Raw genomic sequence first — 22,443 nt, forward strand, 5'->3', positions numbered from 1 at the left:
CAGGACCATGTAATGGTCCAACATAAAGTAGAAATTCTGTACAACACAGTAAATGCACCTCTTATAATTGTATGTATATGGAGATATGTATGTTTTTATATAAGCTACTTGTTAACTGTTAAAATCGTTTCAGGATTAACATACAGTCCTATCTAGAGACATGTAAGTGCCCAGTTTGCAATTTAATTTGGTTTAATTCGGATTTCACTTATTTCTCATGTCAGTTATACACATATTAGATATATATTTATTTTTCTATGCATGCACTGAATGTTTTGTAATTAGTGGTGAAATCAGTGAAGAATCACAGCCTGTATAGCAGCATGGTCAACATTGGTGACGTCAAAAGGAGGAGAGACTTTCAGCCAATCAGCGTCGGCTGCCCTGGTCATCATCTCCTCACTGTTGATACAATGGGGAAGGTGAGCGGCAGCCCAGATTGTTGTGATTGAAGGAGTCACATATCTGAGTTTGTACTCGGCAACGTCGGAGGTCATTTTTGTAAGAGGGAACCGGCGGGTAAACCAACGTGTAAGTATCCAGAGGTCAGTAGAGAGCATTTTCCTATTTCCTTTTTTTCCCCCATGGCGAACATTTCTGTGAACCTGTTCCGTGGCTAACGATAGACGTCAACAAGTTGGCTAATTTGACTAGCTCTCAGCCAGTGCTAGTAGCCGCAATACTACAAGGCAGAGGCATTACAGTAAAGTATTATTAGCATCACATTATCAACATGCCAGCCGGCTGTTTAGCTCAATAGCTTGTCTAGTTAGCTCACTAACTGGTCGCTGTCTATCGCACTGACTGTTAATATCAGCTGACGGGAGCTAACTAGCCATCTATCTGTTGCGTGTCCGCGTCATGTGAGACTGATTTGATTGTCAACTGGGCTTGCTTTGTCTGTCAGTCAAGATCCTCATCATGCTTATCCATAATAGTGATGTCCTTGCTAACGTGAAGCTTCATCTTTATGTGTCCTCAAGACATATTGGTTTGGTAGTGGTACCAGTGTTTAGTTCTGTAGCTTAAAAGATAAGTTCACTCATTTTCAAGTCTGTCTTAAAACAACAGTCAGGTGCCCATATTAACACTGAAATAGGTTTTCCTCGCTGTTATCACTCCTGTTGTTCATATTGGCTATTAAAAAGATCCCTTTCAATTGTGCTTTCAATGTAAGTGATGGGGGCCAAAATCCACAGTGTGTCCACACAGTCACAGAAATGCATTTAAAAGTTTATCTGAGGCTTATATGAGGCTTCAGCGGTCTGAGTTAATCATATCAAGTGGATATCTGCCACATTTACAGTCTTTTTAGCATAAAATCCCCTCTTTGTATTTCCGCGGACAGTGTTTCCCTGTTGAGCTGTGGTGGAAGTATACTAACAAAAAGAGGAACTTTGGCATGAAAAAGAGTGAAACATTGAAAGATATCTCATTGATTTGACTGATTTGGACGGCTGAAGCTTCAGCACAGGAAGAGGCTTGTGGATTTTGGCCTCCATCACTTACATTGTAAGTGCATTATTAGAAGGGATCTTCTAATGGTCAGTATGAACAGGATGAATGGTTATGGCAAGAAAAACCTATTTCAATGTTGATTTGTGCACCTGACTATTGTTTTAAGACAGTCTTAAAAAAATTGTGAACCTGTCCTTTAAGTATTCTTTTTCTTTAGGATGGAGAGTGGAGATGACAGCGTACTACGGTCCCGCTGCCGAGCCCTTCCTAAGATGCCCCCCTTCCCTGATTTGGATAGCTCTTTGGATGGGGAGTGTAGCCCAGGAGAACACCAGCAAGGCAATGGAGACAGCCACGTAACCAGCAATGGTAAGAAAGTCTGAACTTTTTATCAGCAGGTCCAAGGAAGGAGACGTATGACCTCTTATTACTGAGAATTTTGAAAAACAATGTGCAGGTTGACTCACCCCACTCTCACCATCCCTTTTTTTATTTCCAGTAATTTTCCTGTTAATATTACTCATTGAGATTTTGTCTTGTGTTCCTCTTAAGCAATATTAATATGACCTCTGATACGGTTAGTGTGGTAAGCCGAGGTAGAGAACAAGTTAGAAACTGCTCACTTCTCAAATTGACCTCCGCTGTCTCATAACAGGGACACAGAGCAGAAATAATGGTCAGTGAACTCATCATGTGAAACACCAGTCTGAAATGCTGTTGAACAACAGGGTGTATATATGTCAATAAAATGTCATTTATTGACATAAATAGTGTGAGGTTAATGTTTTACTGTTTGACTTTGTTGACATTGTACTAAATGGGTGGAGCGCTACAGCTGCTTGTCACGGTTCATGTGATTGACCTCAACAACTGAACTTGTTCCTCATTAGTCTAATAACCTCAGTAACCTTTACTACAAGCAATTAATGCTGCTGAGCTTGTCAGTTCAAAAATGAATACTAGATACTACTTTCTAGACACTGTCATAGGATTTTTGGCTTGTGTCTCTGCCCATGTGTTGTCTATTTGTGCCTACGAGCTGTGTGCCTTGTTGTTTATGTCGGTGTTTCTTGTATTTGTGATTTTTAGCTACCAGAGGGGTATTCCATCAAGCTGGATAAAGGAAAAGTCTGGCTTGTACCGATAAGCCTTGCTAATTTAAGTGAGAGTCCTGTTCCATCACTGTGGCTCATATGAATCCCCGCTCAGTAACCATGGCAACTTATACAGGAGGCTAACTGTCAAGCTTAATTTAGCTGCATGTCACAAAATGTCTGACAGGCGGAAACAGACTCTTAAAAGACGGTTCCGTCAAGTGTCCATTCCTGCTGGCATCACTTTTGTCATGTCTGTGTTCAGAAACAAAAGATGGAAGAACTGTGATGGAGTTTTACAAAAATACCTATTTCAGTTAATCCTCATTTCATTTATGGTCACCTTTGTTTTGGAGTGAATGCTTTTCTTAAAAAACTTAGCATTTATGATTTAAGAAATAAAAACTGTGGCAAAGTTGTATTGAAGTTATTTATTCATTCATTCACTCATTTTATTCAAGCTGTGGAGACAAAAAGAAAATTAAATAAAGTCCAAACCATGACCTTCTGCTGTGTTTAAATTTATACAGTGGAAACCGCTTATATTGATCACGGTTGTAATGATCAGCTGCTTGCATAGATCAAAAAGCTCAGGACAGAATCATTCCTATACACAAAATTTATACTGTTTAAATAATCCGCCTATAAGTAATCAAATAGTCCGTTTACAGTGTTCATTTTGGGTCTCTTCATACATGACAACATTTGGAAAAATATTTTAAAACTACTATTTTTTTTGTACTTTACTCCCATGACAAGCGGCTGCGGCACCGGTATCGCCCGTCTGGAGCTGGTGCTGCGTGCGCACTGAAATCATGACATGATAATTGACGATTTAATCTGTCACAAATTTTGTCCCTCGCCTTGTTAATTGTGGCAGTATTGTCCTTTTTGGTGATGACACCTTTTGATATTCTTCATATAGATTCATTAGCAGGTTTGCTCCCCTGCGGAGAAGAATTTTTTTCCGACACTTTTCGACGATCGACTGTTTATGTCTGCTTATGTCCTCGCGCTCTGCAAGCTTATTCAAGCGTGATTAGAGGTAAAGTTGACTAGACACGGATAAGCTGTTAGTGGGACGACATGATGCTTAAGTGAAAGTTGACGTTAATTCTCGCCAGGCTGCATCAAGTAATCGCAGCTTTCTTTTGCTGCGTTGAGGGAATAACACTTCTGCTCTGGTCTGTACAGCACTTTGGTCAACGTGGGTTGTTTTTATAAATAAATTTGACTTGACGTGTTTCTTGTTTTGGATTTTGCAACACTGGTTTTGCAACTCTGACTTGTACTATTTCACAAACTATTCAAGCAACGCATCTGAAATCTACTGTACTCAACTATTTGTACCCTGTCAAATATGTCAATTACTGTTGAATATTTTCATATCAATATAGTCTTTAGTATGGGGCTATGTGTGTTATTAAACATAAATTGTATGTTAAGAATAAAAACCATTTGAGTGATTTTACTTTTATTCTTTTTTTCTTCTCAAACACCCCACAGATATCCAGTTGTAGATTATCTTTGTTTCCTTTATGGAAATATTTGACATGGCGTGAATTGATATTTACATTTACCGGATCAAATTTCCTTTTAACAGCGTAACCTGGCAACCTAAGGGGCTCCATTTTTAGTTTGGATGTGTCTAAAGCACTGAGCTTTATTTTAATAATGAAAGTTTCCACTTGTAAATCAACATATTGACAATGTTTATTTCATCTTATGCTCAGCCTTGTGTATTCTCTTTCCAATTTCAGGAAAAATTGAAGTGGAACATGTGATCAGCAAAAAGCTACAACTGAAGAGGAAAGCAGAGGTTAGTAAGTCTATAATTTGGGTTGGAAAAAGTTCAACCTGGGTGTTAGAATGGGTCCCTTCAAACAGCCTTCAACAAGGAAAACTATGTTAAATTGGAGTGATTTTAGGTTTCCTCTATCGAATATATATGCTTTCTCCCTGTGGAACATGATGATTTAAATAAGTAAATAACCTTACAAATGACACGTTCAGACTTCCTGGTGGTTAAATGAGCAGTTGCACATCACTGCAAGCAATGCCTGTAGGCTACAGCATGTTCACAAATTACAGCGTTAAATGATACAGTTGGTGCCATTATAATGATAACACAGAGTTGCCGTTGGCATGAAAAAACTTTAGCTTGGTGTTGACTGTTAACAGATATACAAATTCACAATACAGTTAACAATTCTACACATTTACTCTCCAATGCAAGAACTTCTTGTGTGCGCAAGGGGTCTGTATTGCAGGAAATCCACACACCCATTTCCTGTAAATGGTTGATTTGTTTCAACTTTGAGAACATTTTTGGGGTTATGAGACCTCCATGTAGCTAATTACCTGATTCTCTCAACTAGAGAAACCCTTGATGACTGCGGAAGTGGGTTTAGTGGGTGTCTCAAGGACACGTGAACACTTGAGAAAATCTTTTTTTTTTTTTTTTAAACCAGAACTCCTCTTTCTTCAGGAGTTCAGTGAAAAGTTCCACAACACCTTTGCATATAGAAGGAACATCATTAATCGACCCAAATTAAAAATATTCCACATTTGTTAAAGCATTTTCAGACTGTGAATGACAACTCTTCCTGTGTCTTTTGCTATTACTCAGTACCTAAAGACTGACCTGATGCGTCAGTTTGACAACCAGGTCAATGACTTCATGGACAGTCTTATAGAGGAATCGGCTAGCCTGGAGCCCGCACCTATCCCTGCTGTCTTTTCACCACCACTGTCAGACAAAGAGAGGACCAAACTCAGGTACTGATTTGTAGCCACATGAACACAAATATCTATTTTCACACATGTGCATCTCATTTCCCTTCTGACCAAAAAAAAAAGATCACTGATTTCACCTTGTGTTCTTTCAGGCATTTTCGGCCTCCTCATGGCCAGGGAAAGCAGTTTGTTAGCCGCAGGTCCCTCCTAGAGTAAGCTGACACTTTGATGTGAAACAGTGCACTTTGTTGAAATTTCTGCTGCCTGAAAATTGTTTGTTGGTGTCAGTGTAGCTGTACAGATTCTAATCACTGCTGTCTGTTTGCCCACAGTGAGCTGTTTGAGGTGAACCACATCAGGACTATCTACCACATGTTTATTGCTCTCCTCATTCTCTTTATCCTCAGTACATTTGTGGTAGATTTCATTGATGAAGGCAGGTAATATATAGGACTACTATGATTTATGTCTCCTTGTCTGCTGAGTCAATTAACTTGAAACAATTGCAATCATGTCAGTTCTGTTTTTTTTTTGCTTTTATTAATGGAATAAATACAGTAAACTGATATTACTTGTGTGAACTTGCTAAGAAAATCCTGAGCAGAGCCTTCGGATTTCTCATCTCTGCTTTATGTCCTTTCGCCTCAGGCTGGTGCTGGATTTCAACCTGCTGGTCTATGCATTTGGACAGTTTCCCCTGGTGGTGTCTACATGGATCTGCATGTTTATTTCAGTGTTATTGGTTCCCTACACCCTGTTCTACCTGTGGTCACAGACCCAATCTGGCTCCTATAGTCACCCCAGACTGTACAGTTTTCTGTTTGGCTCTGTATTCCTACTCTACCAAGCTCTGGGTCTGGGATTCCTGCCCACATATATAGTGGTGACCAACAGTTTGCCTCCTGCATCCTGCTTCATCGTCATCCTGGAACAGGTAGATGACCAGTAAAGCTGCTTTTGAGTTGATCAGTGCAGCCATGTCCATAGTTGTTTTGTATTATACCTCTTTGAAATATACTCAATAAACAGCCCTCCCCTCTTGAATGGACTCTGTAGCAAAAATTGTAATAGCCTCTGTGTCAATTTTGATTTTTTTTTCAAATTCCAGGTGCGTCTAATGATGAAAGCCCACTCCTTTGTGAGGGAGAACGTACCAAGATTCCTGACCTGGTCTAAAGACAAGACCAGTAAGTAACTTGCCAGCTACAACATGTTTTGTATGTTTCTCTGCTATCATTTTATTTGTGTTTGTCTACTGATTGATAAGCAGTCTCTCCTGTCATCTACAGGTCCTGGCCCAGCGGTCCCTCAGGTTTCTCAGTATCTCTACTTCTTGTTTGCACCCACACTTATCTACAGAGATAAGTACCCCAGGTAAACAGACCCTCTTATCATTTCTCGAAAGTCATTTTTGATTTTGTCTTGACAACTGAAAAACAACACTATTCTTGCATAAAGTAGCCCTTATGATTGATTAAATTTTGTTTCTCGCTTAATCCAGGAACCCAGTGATCAGATGGGGCTATGTGGCAACAAAGTTACTACAGGTACCAATCGCTTTCATATACCTACTTACAACTGCTCACAAAAGATATCAGTCCAATTTTCTGACCAGTCTAACCGTTTTTTGCCCCACAGGTACTAGGCTGTCTGTTTTATGCCTATTACGTGTTTGTGCGGCTCTGCATCCCCCAGTTCCGCAGCATCAGTCTGCAGTTGTTTGACCTGAGGGCCATGGTTCTCTGTGTATTCAACTCCATCCTGCCAGGTGAGATCAGCCACTAATTTGCAGACCTTTATCAACAAATATACTCTCATACACTCCTTAATTACACTTGTTTTTCATGCTTTATTTTGCCACTTTTTTGTGACAAATTTTCCTCTTTTTTTTTTCTTTTATTTGCAGGAGTGTTGGTTCTCTTCTTGGGTTTCTTTGCCTTCCTCCACTGTTGGCTCAATGCATTTGCTGAGATGCTTTGTTTTGCTGATAGGATGTTTTACAAGGTGCCGTACTTCTGCTCTCTCTCTCTCTCTTTAAATGAAGTTCCTGTGTGTGTTGTATACCCAAATTAACTATTTTTGACTACACATCACAGGATTGGTGGAATTCAACATCTTTTGCCAATTATTATCGCACTTGGAATGTCGTGGTCCATGACTGGCTGTATTACTACGTGTACCGGGACTTCCTGTGGGTGAGTGGTTCTGCTATTGGTACAGCTCAATATTTAAAACCACAGCAGCAGCATTCTTTGTTATACTGTTCATAGTGATTGTTTTTAAATTGACTTGTTTTTAATGATAGCATAAATTATGACATCAGTGTGAAAATCCATTTTAAAAATGTCATGTACACGTTTTGCCAGTTGTTGCTAGTGTAAAAATACATGGATCAGATTAAACCTGTATGCCACTGGTGTTTTGACTTGTCTGTTGTCTTGACTGTTGTCATTCCAGATGTCTCAGAAGCGTTTCAGACCAGCAGCCATGCTGTTTGTGTTTACAGTGTCAGCAGTCGTCCACGAGTACATTCTTGCGATCTGCTTTGGCTTCTTCTATCCTGTCCTCTTCTGCCTGTTTATGTGCTTTGGAAGTAAGAGAAAAGACCTCTATGCACCTTTCTATTTTTAAGTATATTGACAATCCAGACTGATTGCTTGATAATTCAGCTAAACCTAATAGTATCTCTTGTCTGTGTCATGAAACACACAAAAACCTGGTCAATTTATGTTTCCATGCATTATCTTTTTATCATGCTTCATTCTTCGTCTTCTCATAGTGATGTTCAACTTCATTCTGCATGACCAAAGGAAAGGTCCCATCTGGAACATAATCATGTGGACATCCCTCTTCCTGGGTCAGGGGGTCATTATCTGTCTGTACTCTCAGGAGTGGTATGCCCAGCGCTACTGCCCCTTGAAGGAGGTAACACCTGCAGCATTGTTTTGTGTAGTCTACTGACATGTTGCCCCAAAATGCATGATGTATTTTATCTCCATGGATACAGTGTAACTCAGCTGGTGGTGTTTTTGTTTCAGCCTTCCTTCCTAGAGTTACTGAAGCCTCGTTCCTGGAGCTGTCAGAGAGGCTTGATGGCGGACTGATAGGCTGTGATCTACATTAGGACTGCTGCTGAGGATCATCACTGATCAGTGTCCGTTTGACCAGCCTTTCTGTTACTGTCATAACTTTTGATCTTTCATGTTTATTTTATTTTTATTGCACTAAGGTCACGACTGAGTCTTTGTATGAATGTATAGAGGAAGAAGTTCAATAAGAATTTGCCAAAATGTTCTTTACTCTAACGGCTTAGTCACAATGATGCCTTACTTATCCGTTTTACGTTTTCAAAAACAAACCCACAACAAAATTACAAGTTCACATAAAACCACATGTGAGCTCTTTTACTTTTATGTACTATTTATTTTGCAGATGTATTCCCAATCCTTTAGCCTTGATCAACTGTGAAACTACTCCTTGTGCCAATATGATAGTGGCAATCATGATAGGGCAGCTAAAAACAAATATTACGCAAGACAAACATTGTCCACATATGCAGTAATGGTGAATATTTAACAAGGTTAACAATCACTATTGTAAAGGACATTCATTATGTTGTTTGAAAAGACATTCAAAATTATTTATTTTTACTGCCAATAAGATTTATTTTGGAAAAAGGCCACTGTATAAATCTATTAGAGACTGTGGCTTTGCTGTATTATAACTTCAAGATTGCGGTGCTGGCTTTTTTGAAGCAGACCATGAAGGTTGCGTCAATACACAGACATAGCTAGGAAATTATTTTATAGTAAATCTGTAACTGTGATGTTTCAGGCACAGAGCTTTTACAGATCGCCGGGGTACGCCTGAACTCTTACGATCCCCCAATTCCCAGGAACTTGAAGGTTAATTGTTAAATCAAATGTAATGCCTAGTTTTTCAAGTCGGAAAGGCAGGCAGTCATTACAACTCATGAGCAGACTAACGCTGAACTCCATAAAAGAAAGTGTTAAACAAAAAAGAGATGCTGTATGGAGTTAATATATTCTGTGACTGCTGAATGTGTTCTTGATTATTCAAATATTTCAGTTGATCTGGTTTAAACATACATCTAGCGTCACTCAGAAAGTTTCTTGTAAATCTACATGATGTTTTATTTTGTTCATGTTGAGAGTTAGGTACAGTGATTTCAGTAAGGTGAAATCACTACAGAATAACTACTACTGTTACTGTTGCAGCTGGCTGCGGGAATGTTATAACACAAAGATGGTGACGATACTTGATTAGCACTAAGGGCTTCAGTTTGCTTAGTCAGATATGGAGTACATTCAATGAGACACTGTTGTGTTGTTTGGTCAGACAGGTACACATTGTACAGAACAGTCATTTCCATGACAAGCTAATGAAATAAGGAATTGAATATGCTCAGTGTGCTTTTATTTCCTGTGGTCTTGAAAAATGTGTGAACATATTTGTATTATTTTGAGGAAATCATTGCACAATTAATGTTGCCAATTATGACAGATTTCAATGCAGGGAGACTGTATTTATGCTTGTGAATAATGAGATGCACAATACAAAGTTTAAAAACCAGCAATGCAAAACTCTGCATGTCAAAAAAATGTTTGACCACAAGATGGCACTGTATTAACAGTTTTAGTTTTGATCTTTCTCAGCTCATTTTGGCTGGAATTTGTGGCCAGGAGCTGGAGAGGCTTCCTGAGTCCTTCACAAAGAAAATTGACACACACAAGTACCAGCAACTTATTTTTTTTAATATATAAAGACAATATTAGAAATATTGGAATGCCCTGTGGCATTTATCACAAATTGCTTGCACTTCATTTGAGAACTCCACATTTGACTGAAGTTGTAGTCTTACATTATGCATCTGAGATTCTGTTATTAATGATAATATTTATAGCAGTAAATAAGAGCCAAGCTGGAGAATTGCAGCTTATTTAGATAAGATGTTTATTTTTGGGAGTAGAGTTTACCTACTTACTGACTGTCTTACGTTTGTTTATTGTGGTTAATAGTTTTTTTCTGGCCTGTTATTGCTCTTTGTTTCAGGTGACAGTTTTGCAAATCAGTATGTTGATCTATTTTCAGATGGACAGAAATGTCTGATACATTCCTTAAGGCAAATCAATGTATATGAACTATTAAGAATTAAAAAAAACTCACATATGTTCCTTTTACCTCTTCTGTTCAACTTTCTAATGGATGTGTTATATACTGTATAATAAATGGTCACTGGGCCATCAAGTGGTACTGAAATAGATACATACAAATTCAGATATAAACTTATTTTTATTGCAACAACTTTGATTTGTTTGCACTGCTAGATACTCCTGCTTATGTCTGTTGATATGTGTATAGTTTGTAGTCAAGAAATCAGTAGTTTTTTTTAAATTATTACAGTACATTTTTCCTATAGTCTCTTATAAATTATTATTATACATGTGGATTTCACAGTTCCTCATTAGATTCATATCCCTGTCTCGTATATGTCTGTGAAGGACTTTAATCCATTTCTGTACGTTAGTTTGATATTTTTAATATAATTACATAGCTTTAAATGCCATATCATTTTGTTATAGTACATACAAGTTAATTAAACCAACTGAAGCACTCATTATTTTGCATTACTACTTTGTATTCGCCTGACAAAACAATAGCTGACAGTGACATTTTACACAATTGTGCAGTCTGGTGCCAGACAGTCCATACGGGCCCCTCGCCCGTAGGAACCCGGTGCGTGGGAGTTGTTGGGACCCGGTTAGTGTTGGTACCGGAGAGGTGGAGGACGGTGACAGGGGATCGCGGAGGGAGAGCCCCCCGCCTTGTGCAACACATCTCCTACTCTGCGGTAAAGATGGCGGCGTCAGAGGGGGCGCGCAGCGGCCGGACAACGGCAAAACGTTTCTGAAAACGTCCAGATTTGTCCGACTCTCGCTTGTCGCGCACCGCCAATTTCTTCTCGGATACCACCTGTGTCACTAGAGTAGAGACAATCGCTGTCACACGCCGGGGTTGCGATTTTATTGTTTAAGGCAGGGTGGGTGGGTTTCACTTGATAGCTGCTAACGGTAGCTAACGGGCTAGCCAAGCGAGCTAACACGGGCTCGTTAACGTTAGCTCGGTGAAGAAGAGGAGGGGAGGGGGGGAGATTGAGGAAGACTATTCGGGCCAGGCTGCTCCAGCTTGGGGGGAATGTGAGCCAAGCAGAGGTGCGCAGGGGGGTTTGCTCGCTTCGTCCCAAACGTCCTTTACACCAAACTACCGGGATGGGACAGCAGGTAGGCCGCGTCGGTGAGGGCACATCGACCGGGCTCCAGCCACCACAGCCCCACGCGTCCCAACCGCACCAAGGGAAGGGGAACCGGGGGAGCGGCGCCGGGAGGAGACCCCGGGAACCCGGCAGTAGCACCGGGACACCGCCAGGCAGGACAGCTGCGGTCAACGTGCCCGATCCAGCGATTAACATATTCACGCAGCACTCAGGTAACGACATACATTATTTAAAGAGGGTGTGGGTGACGATGAAGGAGTCCGCTTTTTACTTTGATATTTGTTTGCTGCTGATTAGCATCTGCTAACCGAGTCCATGCTAGTTTGACAACGACGCGTTAGCGGAAATAACTGTTAGCCATGCCAACCAACATTAGCGTCTCATTTCTCATCCATTTTACTGTGTGTTAATTTGTCTATTGTCTTGAGTATGCAGACAAGAGGCAGTTTATTCAGAAGATGGATAACTAGATCACTCAGATTTTACACCAGTATAGTTAGGTTGGAGGATATGCATGTGCTGCATGTGACCTAATGGTCTCAAAAGGAGAGGCAGTGTTTTTGAGGAAGTGTAATCTGTGCATTGCCTGTGAGCCATGACTAGAGGTTAGCTAGTTAAGTTTGATTTGGTAAACAGTGATTCTTGCCTCCGGAGGTTGAGTAGCAATTCCACTCCATTAACTCACTATAGCAGCCACCACAGGCTCACATTACAATACCTAGTGGTTTTCACATGCTCACTTACATCCTCTGTCTCAGAAAGTCTACTGTTACAACACACTCAGCAGTCTGACTGCACAGTTTGATCCAGTGGGAAATCTTATGTGAATAATTAAAGTCACGTTCTGTCATTGTATGATTACGCTCACGCATCAATCATCAAAGTTTAAAGCTACTCTTAGGTGATTATATTTTAATGTCTTAACGTCTACCCTCTTGCACAGAACATCAGTGAGTTCAATAGGTGATTCATACATTACATGAAGAATATTTGGGGAAATGACACCTACAAAACAACAGTCACCCCACTCGTCAGAGCTCCCTGCACCCATGCCCCTGCCTCAGAGCAATAGCTGTGTATCAATATTTGTTATCTGCTCTGTGAGCCTTGGAGAACAGCGCAGGTCTGATAGTATCTCTCCCTTCTTTGAATTGTGGAGGAATAGCCCAGCAGGAACTCCTCAATGCTTTAGATGGCCTTCCTCCTGCCTCCCAGCCTTCTTCCCTTAGGCAGATTTCCTCACTGGCTGTTCTGGTCTTATGAGTAATGGAGATGACATGATGCCTACTAGGTGGCGTGTGTAATATCATCATCATAGCAGTGCATTTTATTCAAATAGTGTTTTTCTTAATCATTTTATACATATTATAAGGAAATCAAAAAACGTCTATCTACTGTTCCTTGAGAAGGTTATTTGTGACATCCACTGCTCAGCCTGAACGTACACGCTGAGTGTAAACTAGGTGGGATGTTTTGTTGTTTGTTCTTCTCTCATGTGTTTCCTCCAGTGGATGCTCACTTCACACTTCATGTGTTGCATTAATGTAAAAGTACTGGCGTAGCTTGCCCGATTTCCGCTGATGTCCAGTACCTAATTTCCTCACTCCATTTGCAGTGAGCAAGGACACGCGGAAGGTGTGAGCTTTTGAGAATGGAAAGCATTTTCAGTTCCTGGCTGTCAGATCTCAAAAGTAACCCTCCTCAGCTTGGAAGTACACACACACACAGACAGACAGACCTACTAAGTGCAGCACCACTCACTGTCGGCACCGTTCTGTTCTCTCCGATGCCGGGGCAGGAGTGGCCTTTTTATAGCAGCCAGGATTCAGTCATACTGCCACTCTGCAGAGAGACTGCTACTCCTCAAAGCACACAATAATAGAACAAAGACCCTTAAGTGATGAGGCTCGGGACTGTGCACTCAGTCTTCCACTGACTATCAAAGTGCCTTTTTTCCTTGGTAGACCATTTATGTGATAATGATGTATTATCTTACACATCTTTGTGGGTGAAATCTGGGTTGTTCTTTCAAGGAGGCTATTTTGTTTGTCAGGAAGTCTGTGTTCATTAGGGCTAATCTAAAAATGTATCTCTAATCAGTTGTGGATGGATTTGATTTTTAATTTGACAATTGCATCATGTGACCAGGTCTCGTCAAGAGGAAGCAAAGATAAGATGAACTTTATTGATCCAGGGAAATTCAGTGTCAACAGCAATAAAAGGAAGTACAAAAGCGGATGCATAAAATAGTTATGAGTCAGCCTGGTGGCGTGAGGTGTTGGTTTGACAGCGGATTTAATGTTAGTGTGGGTGTTAGTATTTATCAGGGTTCCTGTTTTCATAAGCAGACTAATGTCCTTCCTTTTGAAAACTCTCAGAGATCAGCATGTTGAAGAGGTTTTATTAATTAAGCTTCATAACCACTTCATAGCAGACTAGTATACTTCTTAACCTTGGCAAAGTAATGTCATGCAGCGGTAATTGGTGCCTTCTTGGGGTGTAATTGAAAGGTTCAAGTCTATGAGGAATGCGCCTTTGTCTGTTGAACTCATGCCTATGTGTTGCAGCCTGTCTGTTCTGTGAATATCATGGGTAATTTGTACACATGCTTCCGTTAGACTTTCTATTGGTGTCCCTGAAACCAGTGAGTCACGGTAGGGGGACATTCAAGAGGCAGGCAGGGATTGGTGTAAAAAGGCGGCTCCTGAACTGCACGCTGGCCCAGTGACCTCTACCTTTCCTTTCCCTTCATGTCTCTCTCCACAGTGGTAGCAAATTATTCATCTTGCTTTTTCTACTCTAGACAAGCCAGGTGAACCAACTCTTGTCTCCTAGTCAGGTGTGCAGCAGTTCCCCTCAGCTCATGACTAATTTAACATCCCTGACCCCCATCAAGACAGTGTTCACCCCACCAGACAGACAGGTCAGCTAGAAAACTCTGAGCTAAAAACAAGGACAGACGGGCCGCAGAGACCGCCCCTGTGCTGATTCAAAGGGAGCCTGGCCAGACATCCACCTCTAGAAGTATTGGTGAATCAGTGGCTGCAACATATTGATAGTTCCACCCACTTTAGCCCTGTCAGGTGTTCAGAGACCTCCATCTCTGCAGTGGGTTCATCTGATACATACACTGCAGTGAGGAGAGTCCTTTGCTATTGAATTGACAGAGAGCGGTGAATCTGCTGAGAAATCAGCCTCATTAATGGGATTTCCATGCGCTGCACGGTTGCGCTACAGTTTATTATGTTTCAGGATTTGTCACTTTACCACATGTCTTATATTTTGCTTTTCTTAAATGAAACCCTTTTCAGGCTTGTAAAAAAATATGGACGTGTTGGCCTGATTGGCATATTGACAGTATAAATAACTGGTTCTTTTAATATAATCAACAAAGCGATAGGCAAGTCTATTTTTACTCTAAATAGATCATAGGAATTGGGGCAGATGAGTGGATTGGAATATTTTTTGGCAGTGGTACTGATAGTGAATGTTGAGCCAGCTGTGCCTAAAATGCAGCGCTGTTAATTCCGCCCAGGAGAAAAAAAGAGATGCCTGGATCCAGGATCCGAGGACCTAAGCTGATTTGCATCACGGGTGAAATTAGATTAGAGACAAATCCACTTTTCTTTGGACTTGATGTGCTAAAACCCCAACCACCAGGATAAGTCACACAGCAGCCACAACTCTATCAGGGGGGGGAAAAAAAATCAGGTTTCAGACACTTCGTTGGCTATGGGTGAGATTTTAATAGGCTTTAAAAGATAATATCCTCGAATAAAGATGATATGTTGATAAAAAAACTAGTTAGTCAGTCCTAGTGACTGCCATGAACCACTAGGAGGTGCCATGGCCACACCTCCTCTTGGTGAAACTGTCTAGAAATGAGGGCAAAACTGATGGACTGACAGTCTCAGTGGTGGCAAAAAGTTGTGAGGTGATGGGCATGTTTGTAGGAGCATAAAGTGTTTCTGTTGCGGATGTTGTGTTTTAACACAAGGGTCTTTTTGTCTGAAGAGGGCATGTACCGTTGTACAGTCTGTAATGGTTGTGTGTTAAATTATTTATGCCTTTCTGTGCCTTTAACCTCATCCCAAGCTTGTACTACCACTGACTGCCAAGTCTCTCTATCCCCCAGCCTCTTAGCCTCTGCTCTCAGCCTCTGCATTTGACCTGCTCTGCCTGTCTAGAACTCTCCTCTCTGTTCAACTCTGGCTGTTGCAATGGACTTCAGTTCCAAATCTATTTTAGAGGAGTATGCCGTTAAATATCAGTAAAATGCCCAATATTTCCTAATGCGTCATGACAGAATATGTCATTTAAGTTGCATGTAAATTATTTTTTGAGGAACTCAACAAATTATTTGCTGGAGATATCTAAAAGTCAACAGTCCAAGAGTTGATTTAGCTTTTTTTTTTTTTTTTCTTTAAAACAAAGTTTATGTCCTTGTGACTGTGTCCTCCTGTACCCCGACTCCCAGTTGCGGCCTTAAGCCTTTGCATCTGCCATCACCCAACCTTATTTAGTTCCCAAAACCACAGCCCTAGTTTTTATTCCTTGGCCTCGATTCTGTTGTAGCTTATATCATTAAAGAGTGAGGATTAATCAGAACAGTGAGTGGTTGGCTGTGCAGATGGTGAAACCATCCCATGCATCTGTCAGCTTAAGAACACCAAATGTTTTAAACTTTGGGGTGAGGTCTAGCCAAATTCTTGTAGTGGTTATATAGCAGTTTCACTCTTCAGATGTGATGGTGCAGCAGGGAAAAAATTAGATATGTGGTAGGAAGGGGGAAGTCCCGGTTCCAAGCCTGTTAAGCATTGATTCGCTTCCAGGATCAGTCCTCTGTTGCTGGCATTATCACTGCTGCTTATCTTCTGGGTTGCAGGCTGGAGACTTGGCTGGAAATGCACACTTCGACACACACTTACTGTAGGCACTCACACCATGCATGCACATGCATATCCACATTCGCACACACTCCATTCCTTTCTTTCCCATCCGTGTCAGTGAAGTTGTAATGTACTGCAGCTCTTCCTGAGGATTATCCAGCACGTCCCTCTCCTTCACTGTAATCACCCACCAGCTGACCAGTCAGTCAGAAAACCTTAATCTGGATGCCCTCTGGCACGTCTGTCCTCAAATATCTCGTCTGATGCATGTGATTATCCTGAGAAGAGACAGACAGAAGTTGATTTTACATGACTTCTAGTGATTTGCTCTGTGGAGGATCGCAGGTTACTTTTCAGCTTCAGTTAATTCATTTTAATCAATTACTAACTGCTGCTGCTGTTGTGTTTTATATTATCACTACCTTAGGTAAATAAACACCCAATGTGAATTTTATGTATGAGTATGTGTATGATTAACAGAGAAACCATAAAAATGAGAGATGGGATGGCATTTACAATGAATTTGGTCGCTCCGATTGGCTAGTTTGGCACCCCATCTATCTGACCACTACTAGCACGGGGGGGGAAGTAAAATTTTCCGTTCAGGCTCCAGTCGATGGCTTCAACTGAGTCACTGTAAACAAACTTAAACCTACACCCTACAGTTTAACCACACCACACACAGATTAGCTGTTCAGACATCGAGATTAGCCGAAGGGTTCTTCTGTAAACCCTCACTGGAAAGAACGAGGAAAATCACGGAGGCGGCAACAAAGAGAGTGTCCTTTTTTTGGCTTTGGAGAGAGCCGCTGTGGCGAACACACCTCTTTACCTGTGCAGATTTGTTAACATAAACACACACCTCAGTTAGACATTTTACATCATCCGCATTGGGTGGTGTATTTGACAAGATCGGGCAGATCCGCAGTGAGGACAGTGCTCTGGCATCTACTTCAGTTATGTCAGCTTTCCATTGAGTGTACTTTTGTGTGAATGTATTGCTACTGTTGGACAGAAACATAGGCTTTCCTTTTGGCTTGGGGATTGAGCAACACTCAAGTAGAAATACTTGTTAACAATCCAAAGGCATGTTTTTGCTTTTTTCTTTTCTTTTTTTTTTTTTTTTTAACATCACAAGGACTGAATAATATTTTATATTCTGCACCAAAAACAATCCAACAGCTGACAAAGCAGAGAGGCCGAATGACTTTAAATTAATTCTGTCTTGTATCTATAAAAATATAATTTTTCTAGTTAAAATATATTATTGGCCTTTAGCTTTTCAAGTCATACATATGAAGTAGACCACGGCAGTGAGAATGAGGAGTTTGTTTCAAGTCATCATCCGCTCTGCTGTCACATAAAGGAGCACTTAGCTTTGTTGCCAGCACACCTAGAGGGTAGCACTTAGAGCTCATTATTAACCCATAACAGGCCCTCAGAGAGGCAGGGCAGGGCAGAGTGATCTATGGGTTAGACCTCCATTCTTCCCCATTCCTCGATGATCCTCTGGCCCTTAGGCTCAGACTGGTGTTTGTCCACTCCCTAATTGGTGTAGGCATCAGACATGTTGGCCGTATAGATAGAGCCCAGTGGAGAACATTCACAGCCATTCCTAGCAACAGCCCATGTGTGGTTGTGTAATTACTTACTCAGAAACGTTTGCAACACCAGGATGTGTTACAGGCAGGGGTCTGGCTAAAGGAGACATGTGAGTCTGCTAGAGTGAGTGAACTATGGTACACAAGACAAGTACATACACGTACATTAGGGGTGCAACAGATCACAAAACCCATTGTTCGGATCATATCACGGTTTTGAGTCATGGATTGGATCATTTTTCGGATCAGAAAAAAAAAGGACATTTATTCTGTAAAACACATTAAGCAAGGAACTTTTGCCCATGGTCTTAAATGAAAACAATGTTCAAGATGTCTAATGTTTAAACAAAATCTTAAACTATAGAAGACATTCAATGCTCAATTGTTAAATTAAAGGGTAATATGAGGCATGATACCTTCCTCCTTTAAACATGGTAGTAAATGAAACAATAACCTGTGTCCACATCATCAAAACATGATGATAACTTACAATAATGAACATGTCTCATCCTTCAGCTTAGCTTGTTGAATGATTCACCAGGGAAAAGTGCACCGCTAATGTCAGTTAGCAGCTAGATAGCTAATTGCTGCTTAGCTGCAGCACATTAAACAGCATGTAAACATACCTGCAGATGTCAAATGCTGGTTTGGTCGTTGCTCTTCAGAATCCCTGTTAGCGACACGCAGTCTGTCCATTACTTATAGCTACAGCAGTTTGTTTACTTTGTCTCCAATGAGACATTAAATTTTGCAATTAGCCTGTGGTTCACATGCCTGCCGAACCATGGGTGGCGATCCGTACGGATCATTGATCAACTACGTTCCATTACACCACTAATGTACATGATTATAAAGTACATAGAATAGTTCAGATGAACTGATGGGGTGTTTCAGACTCATATCAGCAAGCGGAGGCGCCGTGTTTCAACACAATAATTTCCTCAGAAACAAGGGAATGTCTTCCTGAGCCAGTCCACACACACACTTGTGATGTGGCATTAATGAGGCTATTGTCCTTTGTCTAGTCCTCATGAACAACAACTGACTCCTCTCTCTCCACTCTAGCCATGGATTCTCCAGACTGCTTCTAAAACTGTAAATGGATTGCCCACAAATGATGATATTATTGATGTCTTAGAAACATGCAAAGTAACTTGCATACATTTCCATAAAACAACCAATAATATTGATTAAACTTTTTTTAGACAAAACAAAAAAATCATGCAATACACATGAACTGGTGGTGATTTTGAACATAGTTCAGAGGTATATTGTAGTACATCTTAAACAGGAGTAAGTGAGTGTGTTTGCTCGCTTAAAGGGCTTCTTTTCAACCTTTTGGGAAACCACCTCCGTATCCCCCTTTACTCTCTTTTGTTTATACATGAAGTCTGTGTTCTATATTGTAATTCTGTTACTGGCTTTGTTACCCGGCAGATCTTGGTTTAAATTTGTTATTTTGTATTCCTATAACTTTGTACCTTTGGTATCTTGTTTTTCCTGTTTGAATACTATATTTCAGTACCTCTACATTGTAACTCAACTACCATCCTCACAGTACATGCATCTCTTATTGGATGTTTGTTGCTCTTCCTGAAATTCTTTTTCCTGATAAAGTTTTCTGCTGAGTTTTTATTTGTTCAAATCAAGCTGAAGTTAGGGCTTTGTTTACTTTACAGATTGTAAAGTCATATAACAGTGATTTGGCACCATATTAATAAACCTGACTTTACCCCTCTCCTTTGCCCAAATTTGAATTTTCTCGCTGTAGCTATCCATGACTCAAAATGCCTTCTCACCTCTCCGCTGATGATATCACAGTCGGTATGTCTGTTTTTTTATGAATGAAACTGTTTGACAAAAGCTGTTGAAACATGATTCATCAGTGAAGCATATGACATAGACCACTGTACTCCAGCTCTTGTGTTTGCAAATATCTGTGAGCCTCATTCATCTCTACCTGCTGCAGGATCTAATCTGGCCTGTCCTATAGGATTATGTAATATCTCGTGTATGTGGGTCTGGGTCTCATCCGTGGCATTGTCTCGGGTTTTTGTTCAGGCTTCCTGCAGGCAGCCAGCCGTCTATCTCTGCACCACCATCACTATGTGCTCTACTGAGTTATTCCTGGATGTCATGCTGCTATGTTTTGTTCTCCAGCTGCTATAAATACACCCTTACCTCGCTGGCCATGAGTTCCAGATACAATCTGTATTGTGTTTGATTGGGGTGTGTGAGTGATGTTATTGTCTTGTTTAATACTTTGGCACAAGTTGTTTGGTTGGTGAAGTGAAAGCTTTTTAAACATGCTGAGGTACAAACATTCAATTCTGCAGACAGCTGCAAGGGAAGCAGGGTCCTGGGACATCCAAGGAGATAGTGTCACCATTGATGTTTGTGCATGTGTGTCTACATGTTATGCCTGTGTGTGTGTGTGTGTGTGTGTACACGTTATGTGTGCTGCGCGACCAGGGTCACCTCTGTCCCAGCTGTCTTACAGAGTGCAAGCTTGGCGTGCCCCTCAGACTTGCAAATACCCTCTCTGGTCCGCTCAACACAAAGCGGTAGTTTCTTCAGAACGCACATGTGCTACACTTCACAGCACACACACACACTGAGGCACCCGTACGGGCACACGACATACCCCACGCAGGCCAACTGCTCTCTCAATCAAACGTTTCAGCGCATGAGGTTTGAGCTCGGCCAAGCGGAACAGCATCTTGCTGTTTGTCTGGTTTAAAAGGGATTTAAAAGCGATTTGACAAATATGATCAACTTAATGAAACTGAGTCATGCTATGAAAACAATTTGATGTAATTAGGTTATTTGTTTGGAGCATTGGAGTACTTGACTAATCAGTGATTGGGTTTCTTTTTGTGTCATGCTGTTTGTCCGAGATTAAGATTCCCCAAATTGAGACCTTTGACATATGTGTTTGGCATAATATCGCTATTTCATTAAAAACATTCCCGAGGAGAGTGATGTGATATGTAGCTATGTAGGAGGAGCAGCTCTGACAGTTGGCTAAGCCTGGCTACAGCAGTTGCAGTCATGCAGTTGCATTTACGCATACACACACACACACACACACACACACACAAAGGAAACGTGTGGGTCAATAGGACCTCTCCCACCCCCCTAGGGGAACAAGACCAGCCATCTGCTGTTTGCCACAGTACTGGTCCAGGCCTCACACACTCCCACACCACACATATACACACACACATGCACACACATTAGGTTGAGCTCAACTTTCCTTCATACCATATACTCTGCCCTACACCCCCCCCCCCTTTCCCACCACCACCACTTTATTATATACATGCCCCCACTTCACCACACGCCTTTCTCACTCCCTCTCTGTGCCACGTTTTGCCATCCCTTACAGTGCGTTAATCTGCACAGAATATCAGTCATGGATGTCTGTGTTCTCCAGATGGACCTTGGAAATCTTAACTCCCTTGAACCACATCAAAGCTAGTAGGGAGCTCTCAGCAGGAGGCTGCTAGTCACTACTGTAGCTTCAGAAGTTAAGGCGGTTAAATTCAAGGATAGCGTGGGTAAATACTTTGTCTGGGGGGTCTCCGTCTCTCTCTCTTTCTCTCTCTGATTGCCTCGTATACAGCGATCGTACTCCCACAGTGAAGGAAATGGTTTAGAGAACTAGCTTGTGCTCCTTAGTTTTCACTGCCAGGAGAATGTACACTTGTGCTTTTCAGTCTCCGTCGTCTGAGTAGACACAGTCAAGCTTTTAACAACTGCTCAGAGTCAGCACAGAGGATTGAGAAAACCACAGTGTTTCTTTGGATTCTGGGACTGGTAGCGGACCAGACTTTGGCAGAAGATGTATTGGGAACTGTGGCTAAGCCAGGTCACGGCCAGTGCCGCGCTGCAGTGCATGCTGGTCCAGAACAAAGGTGGGCAAGTCCTGTGTGTAGATGTGGAGGCATGGTGGAAAGACAAAGATGTTTAGTTTTGGATGTAATTTCATCGTGTGTATCACAGTGTTCATTTTAACATGAATCGCTTTCTCGTGTGTGTGTGTGTGTGTGTGTGTGTGTGTGTGTGTGTGTGTGTGTGTGTGTGTGTGTGTGTGTGTGTGTGTATGCATGGCATGTGCCTGGCTGCCACATGGTGTAGACTAACAGTGGAAAATGCTTGATTCTGAATGAATTTCCCATCAGCTGGTTGTAACTTTGCAAGTTTAGAGCAATGACATAATTTTCATTCATTTCCGTGAACCACGCTAGAATGGTTTAAGGAAAATCAATTCATTAATATGGTTTTTGTTGCTGTTTCAGAAGATTAGAGTGAAAATCTGGCATCATTCTCATAGACTTAATCATTATGTACTGTTGATGAAAGGTTTT

At 41.2% G+C, this 22,443-nt stretch overlaps 2 protein-coding genes across 6 annotated transcripts in view; both read left to right on the top strand.

The window, feature by feature from the left end:
• The first annotated feature begins 386 nt into the window (after nt 1-386).
• On the top strand, nt 387-8,604 carry soat1 (sterol O-acyltransferase 1). 4 transcript variants are annotated; one of them, XM_067596996.1, is made up of 16 exons: nt 387-545; nt 1,676-1,827; nt 4,313-4,371; nt 5,182-5,330; nt 5,441-5,500; nt 5,621-5,728; nt 5,937-6,222; nt 6,397-6,475; nt 6,578-6,662; nt 6,790-6,835; nt 6,927-7,056; nt 7,195-7,292; nt 7,385-7,483; nt 7,746-7,881; nt 8,068-8,213; nt 8,327-8,604. In XM_067596996.1, the coding sequence occupies exons 2-16, from the start codon at nt 1,677-1,679 to the stop codon at nt 8,390-8,392; spliced, it is 1,698 nt and encodes a 565-aa protein (XP_067453097.1). In that variant the 5' UTR covers nt 387-545; nt 1,676; the 3' UTR covers nt 8,393-8,604. The 4 variants fall into 4 exon arrangements, with proteins under 4 accessions (XP_067453097.1, XP_067453098.1, XP_067453100.1 ...); XM_067596997.1 differs by having other exon boundaries at nt 387-531; XM_067596999.1 differs by lacking the exons at nt 387-545; nt 1,676-1,827 and adding an exon at nt 3,390-3,759.
• Nucleotides 8,605-10,603: 1,999 nt separating this feature from the next.
• abl2 (c-abl oncogene 2, non-receptor tyrosine kinase) overlaps nt 10,604-22,443 on the top strand; it is a 28,383-nt gene continuing 16,543 nt past the window's right edge. For both annotated transcript variants that reach the window (XM_067596993.1, XM_067596994.1), the window contains exon 1: nt 10,604-11,795. In XM_067596993.1, coding sequence (XP_067453094.1) covers nt 11,579-11,795 — 217 coding nt within the window. In that variant the 5' untranslated portion in view covers nt 10,604-11,578. The remainder of the gene's footprint in view (nt 11,796-22,443) is intronic.

This window comes from Thunnus thynnus, chromosome 8 (genome assembly GCF_963924715.1).
Source record: "Thunnus thynnus chromosome 8, fThuThy2.1, whole genome shotgun sequence".
In the NCBI taxonomy this organism is placed as follows: Eukaryota; Metazoa; Chordata; class Actinopteri; order Scombriformes; family Scombridae; genus Thunnus; species Thunnus thynnus.